The sequence below is a fragment of the Limulus polyphemus genome, unplaced genomic scaffold (genome assembly GCF_000517525.1).
Source record: "Limulus polyphemus unplaced genomic scaffold, Limulus_polyphemus-2.1.2 Scaffold650, whole genome shotgun sequence".
Taxonomy (NCBI): domain Eukaryota; kingdom Metazoa; phylum Arthropoda; class Merostomata; order Xiphosura; family Limulidae; genus Limulus; species Limulus polyphemus.
The window spans coordinates 200,174-209,509 of NW_013666260.1; the positions used below are offsets into that span (position 1 = coordinate 200,174).

At 32.9% G+C, this 9,336-nt stretch overlaps 1 protein-coding gene across 1 annotated transcript in view; it reads right to left on the reverse strand.

The window, feature by feature from the left end:
- Positions 1-3,305, reverse strand: part of LOC106459704 (caskin-2-like) — a 145,629-nt gene extending 142,324 nt beyond the window's left edge. The window contains exon 1 of the mRNA XM_013919351.1: positions 2,809-3,305. Within this exon, the coding sequence (XP_013774805.1) occupies positions 2,809-2,914 (106 nt within the window). The 5' untranslated portion in view covers positions 2,915-3,305. The remainder of the gene's footprint in view (positions 1-2,808) is intronic.
- Positions 3,306-9,336: the final 6,031 nt, after the last annotated feature.

The window sequence follows — 9,336 nt, forward strand, 5'->3', positions numbered from 1 at the left end:
TTAATATCATCGATCACTAGAAAACAAAAGGCTGGCCTACGCAACCGTTACCCATAATAAGCAATACGTTAATTTAACATGGAATACTTCGTTTCAATGATAAATTCCACGATAGAAACTTTATCTAGAAAAATAGTACCAAGATATTCAATATGTAGTATTTAAAATTATTTGAAAAAAAATCTTTGTGGTTTGTATCATTATTATATTTAATATGTAAAGTATATGTTCACCATACTGCAGTTGGCAAGACCTGGCATTTTTCGATTGAAACACGCAATTATTTTACAAAATATTTTTAACTGTGCGACACCTGGGCAGATTTGATATGTTTTAATATTTTATATGATATTTTAAATTCGTTTTAATAAGCAAACGTAAAAATAATAAACGAAGCCTAAATTATACATATTTACGTAACAAAATTCTTCCACAATCTGATGTTGACAGTTGTTGATGAAACCTAACTGAGGTGAGCGAATACGCCAACCACGCAAAATTAGTGCTAACACATGTTTATTTCTTCAGAAGCATAAAGCAAACACAAAACAAAGACATGAAAACACATAAGATCACCCAGAATCAGTTTTTTTTCAACCATTTTGTTTACACTAAAGCACGGTGCCAACGGAAATAAAAATACGAAAACCTATTCAAACTCTCGATTTTTGGGTCCTTGTTCTTAACAAGATTAACTGAAATCCTAACATAAAATCACTCATTCTTTCTAAGTGAACAGAATTAAATTACAAATATCCTTTAGGTTTCATAAGTCCTAAAAACCATCTGCGAATAATACATGTTTTGGCACACACCCATATAAATGACCAGGAGGAACACAACCTAACTTTATACACATTTAGTGATTTACTCAGATGAGAAGCCATTAATCTTGAGCAAAGGATTTTCAAATATTGGTTGAATAATACTAATAGTACAAAGTGAAAAATACTATTATAAACCATGAATATTTTAGAACAGTGCGACTATTTGATAAAGGTTTTGTTTAAAATATTTTAAATGTGTGTTGTTTTTTTACTATTTCAGCCAAACTGATATACTTTATAATAAAAGCTAACCTTTGAATTTATGCACAAAAATATTGACATATGCAGATCTAAAACTTGCTTTTCTAAATATTAATTTTCTAATACCGGTACAAATCACTTCATACACAGATAAATGAAGACCGTATTTTTAGTACACAAAAAACCTATATTTAAAAATAATGCTTAATATAACAAATAAAAACAATGATTGCATGTGATTGCCCCCACCTTTTTTTTTTTTTTTTTAATTTACACGATACGCATAGATAAGATTAAAACATGCACTTTCATGGATAATTCCGAGTCTGCTAGCATGAATTATTATAATAAATTATACATTATATCACCAAATAAATGCGCCTACAACATATAATCTGCAGATATTGATTTCTGAGGCTCAGTGAGTTAGGATCAATCGCAATCGCTGTTGGCTACGTAGGTTTCAACGTCAGGTAATCTACGTAATCTATAACATAAAGAAAGGGAAGTAAATATCTGTATTTTCAACTGTCATAACGTAAACTCCAGAATTGTAAAGATTTTAATTTGTTAATAATTAGGCCTAATTATCGGATAAAAGTTTTTGTTTTTTTCTACTATCAACGTTTTGCTTTATCAGTCGCTTATAGTAACATCATAGGCTATGGAAAGGATTGTACAGACGAGAAAGAGTAGGGCTAGCAACTTAGAAAATAAAAATAAGTAAAGAACCAGTGACAAACGTATTTGTTAACAACTTTAAAAGTACATATCGATTTTTTTTTTTTTTTACAGAAATCTGTTTTAATAAAACAAAATCGACAGGTCTAAAAGTACAGTATTAATTCGTATCGCTGCTTACGTGTATGCATGAAATTAAACACACGGCAGCAGAATCCAGCCTACTTCAAGAAGAAAAAATGAAGTTGCCCCAGTGTTAAGTCAAAATCTAAACGTTTCAAAATCCTTCTGAAACTCTCCGATTTCACATTTTATCCATGAATTGTTTATAAAAACTGTTTACATAAGTATTTATAATTCATAAGCAAAAGAAGAACCATAATCGTAATTAAACTTGTTAATAATAGACTACAGTTAACAGATAACGCTTTGAAAGAATTCTTAACAAAGTGTATCACACCTAATCTATAAACAAAGACTGTTTTTAGTTTTACCTAAAGAAAATGCTACATACTAATTGTAAATATAAAACATATATTTAATATAATGAAATATTTTATAGTTTACAACAAACTTGCTTTTTTAACATTCAAAAATATAGTACTGTTTTGTTATAAAAAGTATATTTGAAATCAATACCACGGAAGTCTTGATATTTAGAATAGAAACACTTAACCCAAAAATTTAAAATACGGTTTTAAAAAATGTTTATAGAAACGTGCTTAATTTGTACGATCACGTGATGGTTTTGTTTTGAAATTAAAGTAGTATCAACGCAAGATATTGGTATTTTTTAGGTTAAAAGGTTTGAAAACTTTAATTGGGTTATATTACTATTACTATTAGTACTAGTAAGAAGCAAAATTATAGCCCAACGACTAATTTAACGGTACTAAAATTGTTAAAAATTTTATAATCCTCCGCCTATTTTCGTTATGCACGTATATCCATTTTTCATAAGCGCTAAATTTCAAGTTGATTTACACTTTTATACCTTTCAGATTATGTAAATACAACAATAGTTAAAATATATAAATTATGATATAAAATTATAAGTCTAGGAGACCTTAACCTAGGCTTTTAAAGTAATATTACTTACTATGTTTTGATGTTTTGTACTTCGTCAAAATACGTGATAATGCCGATAAATCTTCAGCTTTAATCGCTTGAAAAAGCTCGTGTTCTTTAGCCATGGTTGATATCATCGAGTGAAATAGTATTTTCTTATCAAAGTCCGCGTATTAAGAATCGTTATGTTTTAATTGAATTTGTTAGCACTAACAACGTAACGTAAGCTGACAACACGTCCGTTTCACCGAACCCTAGTGCTGAACTTAATCAGTCGTTGACCGAAGAGCAACAGTGTCATGTAAAATTTTTCGCATTTCGCTGGTTATCTTAACCTCAAACTGATGCTCACAAATCACTAATATAAAACTCGTGCCCAAACTCTTGCGTTATTGTTTTTTTCTTGCACTGCCACAAAGAAAACGTTCCTGTAGTGCTTATTCTTCGTTCCCGATGCAATGCTTGTCCTGATCAGCGAAAATCTCTTACTAACACACTGTAACTTTCTCCTCTCTCTCAGCGTGATGTGCTGTACGTTCAGGTTCGTTTAGACATTGAACGATACACTTGACAAATACGCATGCGCTTAGCTCAACCAGTCAGCTGCCTTTCAAGGAGTTGTTCTTGGCGGGAATTAATATTTGATTGAATAACATCTAAATATGCATTATTCATTCCAATCTTTTCTCGTAATAAAATGTTTCTATTATAGGAAAACATTTGACGTAACATGCTTCATATTTTGTGTTGTTTGTCTACTTTTCATGTTTCAAAATAAATATAAAGTACCAACGTTTGTTTGATTGCTTCAGAATTTCGCGAAAAGCTACACAACAGCTATTTGGGCATACTCGTTTTTGAACTTTTAGAGAAAGGCAAGGCAGGTATTCAGTAACACTCACCGCCAACTCCTGGGCTGCTGTTGTCTGACGGAACAGTGAGATTTCACAGTCAGTCCTATATATAGCGCATTCAAGTCCCCTCCCCCCAAAGTGCAGAGCGCATTTTTGCCAGACGGGGACGTAAACCATGAATCCCTAAGCCTCGCCTTTCCCATTATAATAGACACTGAGTAACTACTAGAGTTGAAACGACGACTAGTTAATTATGTACTTTTTATGCATTGATAATACCCCCTTGTGCTAATTGAACCCTCAAATCACCAACATGTTAGGGATCGGTGCCTTCCGTATCTACATAAATATGATAGTACTGTCTGTTGTACGTCCATGTAATAATTCGCAGGTGTGGATGGATCTTCACTAAATCTGGCATGAAGATTTGTTGAGTCCATGTGGAGATACATGCAAATTTGCGGTTTCACATTTTGTGTTTTGCAGTTTGTATGGACGTTTTTGCGTTTTTTACAATTAAATATAAGAGAAGCAACTTTTCATGTCCCAAGATAATCTTTCATTAACCATGAATTTACATGAATTCCATCCAGGAGACGAGTACTCTAACTAGTATTAGAATGTATTGAGTAATTTTATGTTTATACTCGTTGCAACACCCGGTATAAAAAAATGAATAGCCGTAATTAATAGGATTTATTACAGTATTGATGGTGTTTTTGTTTATATTTTTTGCGGGACTCGAATGTTATTAGGGGTGTCCAATAAACTCATGAACCCATAAATAACTCATAAATAGTCCTAGAAAGTTTAGCCAAGCGGTAATTCTAGGATTAATTAGTTTACACACATTACGATGCATAATATTTCGATGATTTCAGAGGCACTGATCATGATATCATGGTTTAGTTTACATCAGTGTTTCCGAAAGTGTGAGGTGCGCCCCTAGGGACGCAAATGACCTACTGGAGGAGCGAGCGATTAGGGTAGAGTCGATATTGCAAAATTAAGAGTTTTAAAATGTTTTCTATTAATGAAAATAATAAGCAATTACTACAACACATATAATATTTTAATCCTTTCGCCACAAGAGATTTTATATTCGTGAGGACCAGGGAAAATTGAGAAGTTCAAAAAAATTTCTTTTTTTGATTTATTGCATATTCGATTCAAAAATGGCCCCACAAACCACATTTCTTGGATTCAGTGTGGAAAACCCTTAATCAAAGTACGCTCATATAGCTCCTGGGAGTGGAAGGACCGGGTGTATTGTACGCCCCTAAGGTAACCCTGAGGGGGGAAGGGTGACTAAACTACCTAGGTAATTTTTAACTTAGCAACAGATATGCATCATTGATGATGCTAATTTATTCTCCTAAATTCTGTTTAAGATACGTATTTTTAATATCTTAAACATAAGTTCGCTGAAGTGAATCAAAGACAACTAAAAAAACACCAAACATATAATATACAGTCCCCTTCGATTTGCTCTTATCCAAGGTTACTGATGAGAGGTGGAATTTTCCGAAGTCAGTATAACTCGGTGACAAGCGGTAAATCGAATGATAGATCGGGCTTCATATTTATTTTTGGTTGGGAAAACATGCTTTGCGGTGTAGCAGTTGTTCGTGATATAAGGTATAACCATTACTGTCGCATTAATGCTACAAGATTATGTAAAAAGTTGACCACCAACAGATAAGTAGCACTAAGTTATAGCGTGGACCAATGTACTAGCAGTAAATGACAGGGGCAGTTCATTCCACTGTGTGATGCGTTCATGGCGCTCTATTATCTGTTTTCTGCCCTTGGGTGTGGAAAATTAGAAGACATTAGGGGTGTAGTTCGGATTATTTGGATCTTTCAAAGAACACTTTTTTAAGAGAAAAAACTGAACGGCTTTTTGTTTAAACATGGATTTTTTATGTAATAGTTATGAGTAAATGCGATACTCCAAAATAATTTAGAGCTAACAAAATGGGATACTATTCCTATTTGCATAATTAGCTTTATTAATTTAAAGTTAGATTTACCTTAGAGTTACCATCAATATTACAGTAAACAACCATCAGGCAACTACGACTGAAAGTGACGTTAGCTGGAAAACCTTTATAACAGTAAAAACATCTTTTCTGGGGGTTATAGGTTAGTGGTAAACACCAGTCAACCATTAGCTTGGTACCAATTAGGTTATTTATACTGATGTGTTCAGCCTTTCGTATTCACATTTCTTGCAATTGTCTTATGCAAGTGGAGAGATAATGTGACTGCAGGGACTCACGAGCCGGTTGGTCATGCCATGAACACGTAACTTCTCCGATTGGTTGCGAATACGTTTAATTTTCAGTCTTGTTTCAACTTTCAAAGAGTGAAAACTCGTTCGGATTTACAGTCAGTGAAGTTGTGCGATTTTTAAGGGGTCATTGTATAAGAGTCACATGTCTTTTTTTCACTTCAGTTTAAGTTCAATTCGTCGTGTGTTTTTTCTTATTAGGTTAGGTTCAGTTCTTCGTGTGTATATATAGTTTAGGCTCAGTTTTTCGTTTCTTTATGAGTTTAGGTTCAGTACTCTATTACGTTTTGTCGTTGTGCATTAAATTTTGTTTCATATTCGCTTGTGGTTGTGTTTTATTTTACATTTGTTGTTTGTCTTTTCATTTCGTCATACATATATTTTACTTCCACACGTATTTGCTGAATCCTTCGATCTTTTAGTTAACTGTATGTTCTAATTACCTTATAGCTAATTAATCTTGTTACGTATTGCAATTTCAAACAGCCTAAAACTGAGTTAAATTGTAATTTAGATTTAGTAGTTAAATAAATGCCAATTTATGATATTTGCCAGCAAGATTGATACACACAGTTTTCTTTGTTTTATACAAATATGTTTTAATATACAAACAATAATACAATTTACAGTAACAGTTATTACAAACAGCTACTACAAACAATGACTTATTTACAAAAGTTTTACAAACTTACAAGCAATATAAAGTCTTCTTTCTAGTCTGGAACATCCTTGATGTCTTAGCGAGGGTTCACGATGAACGAGATAATTTCGAGTTGCCGTAGATACAATTCACTTAATAGGGAGCTCTGTAGTCTTCACTGATCACATGCCGTTTTTTTCCCACCCATGAAGTTGGGTAATGTTTTCGTAAAAGTACTAATGTCCGCTGTGAATCCCCTGAAGTTAAATGGTTTGTAATGTTCGAAATTTATAAACGTTCCTGATCAAATAGCTTAAGTTCCCGATTAAAAAGCGTTATTCACAATTATAGCTTCCGAGGTTTATAGCAAACCAATAATAGATACTGTTTTCTGGCGCGTCGCGTTGGTTATAATTATAGGCGTGTGCAGAGTTTCTCGAAATTTCAGTTTTACATAACAATACTGACGCTAACCCTAACGTTTACGTACATAAATATATTGTTGATTCTTACACACGATAATCTTCTACAACTTTAGAGAATAGGCGGGAGTTTCGCAATACATATCTAACAGGATAAGTCATGTACATTTCTAAATATAAATTTGATTTAAACAAACATCGATATTAAAATAAATATATGATAATAAATCCATCACAATCTTAAGCCCCCCCAGTGGCACAGCGGTATGTCTGCGGATTTACAACGCTAGAAACCGGATTTAGATACCCGTGTGTAGCTTAATTAAAAACAAACACAATCTTAAATAAGCCTACCACAAGAAAAATAAAAAGAATAAGGAAGAACCAAAAACGTTTATTCTGGATTTACATTTTACAGTTTTGTCATGGATATGACCTGCTTATTATTCAATATTGTCAGTAACTTTGAACTTTGCGAGCACCTGGTGCTGTATTTATAAAATCCCGTGAGGAATATTTGTCATTCTTTTATCAGTAATAGTTGGGAATTCCTCCCTTTTTTCTTAACATACTGGCAAAGTACAACATTCTGTAGGTAAAATTATAGCTTAAATCACTCTAGTTCCATTAGGCTGCAAACTAACCAGTGGGATCAGGAGCTAATGAAAGCTGACATTTTGATGTGCTACTGATAAAGACCACTAAAGCTTATTTTCTGTATTCTTTCATAAGACCACTACTGTAATAAAGTCATGTCACTTATCAGGAGGTGAAGACGTGTGATGGAAAGCTTTTATTGTTACACACTAGCAGATAAATGACATCGCCGAGAAACTGATAATTTAATATTGATTTTAGCTTGTAGCTGGGGAGATAAAACTTTTTATCATGTCTAATACAACAGTTTTAAAAACTGGGGGAAAAAAACGTGTTTTAAAAAAAAACACCGAAAGGTAATTTATTTATAAAATATCTACACACGAAAAACTCCTCAGGTGAGATGGATTGAGAAGTGATCAAATGGATAAACTATTCTTTTTTTTTCTTGTATAGTCTATAAACAACAAGCTGGAGTACCCGTCCCCTGGACAGAAGTTATGTAAATTCATGATTAGTGAAAGGTTATCTTAGGACATTAATGTAATTGTAAGAAACGCAATAACGCCCATAGAAACTACAAAACACAAAATGTGAAACCGTAAATTTGCATGTATCTCCCCGTAGACCAAATGAACCTCCATACCAAATTTGGTGAAGATCCATCCACACCCTGCGAAGTAGTTACACAGACATACTGTATTATTATATTTGTATAGATGCGTTTACTACAATAAAGCTGTCTCATGTGCAAGAAAAAGCGTAATCTTTCCGAACAGTCTTGTTTCTTCAAATGAACTTGAGAATAGTGTAAAGAGTATGAAAGTGTAACCTCATCATTACCAGAAACAGTAAAAGTAAGAATATTTGAGCAATTATCAATTATGTTTACGTTTTTACTAATGTACTAATACATATAGATAGAATATATATATATATATATGCAGTGCAATGAGTGGTATCAAGACAACAATAATGCTGTGTTAATACTTTAAGTATGCGTGACATCAGTTTAACAGTAATGACCTATTAATGCATTAAGTAAGTGTGTGGTATCAACCTAACAATAGTACATTATTAGTGTACTCAATATGTGTAACATCAATCTAACAATAGCATCTTGTTAATACTTTAAGTATGCGTGACATCAATTTAACAGTAATGACCTATTAATGCATTAACTGATGATTAAGTAGCTGTGTGTTGTCAACTTAACAATAGTACCATATTAATACTATAATCAACCTAACAACAGCGTCTTGTTAACATTTTAAATGTGTAGTATTTATTAGCGATTGAGTAACTTACGATGCCTGAGATTATTTTATCTTTATATATAAAGGTAGGAAAGGTATATACTCTTATGAGTTTTTGTTAATATACTCAACATAATTCCAAGAATTTGTCAATGTACTGTCTGTATGAACAGATTCAACAACGAATATGCTAAGTTAAAAAAATAGTTTGCCAGCTTTCTAAAGGTTAAAGTTTACGGAAAATGTTCTTTTTCTATCAAACCGATCACTTTGCAAACGTTAGGAATTTTTAATAATATGATTTCCACGTCCTTCTATGTGTACAAGTGTTTGTTTTTGTTTTGTTTGTAATTAAGAACAAAGCTACACAATGGGATATCTGTGTTCTGCCCACCACGGGTATCGAAATCCAGATTCTTGCGTTATAAGTCAAGTCCGCAGACATACCGCCGTGCCACGTGGGGGGGGGGCTATGTGTACAACAAATAGCATATGAT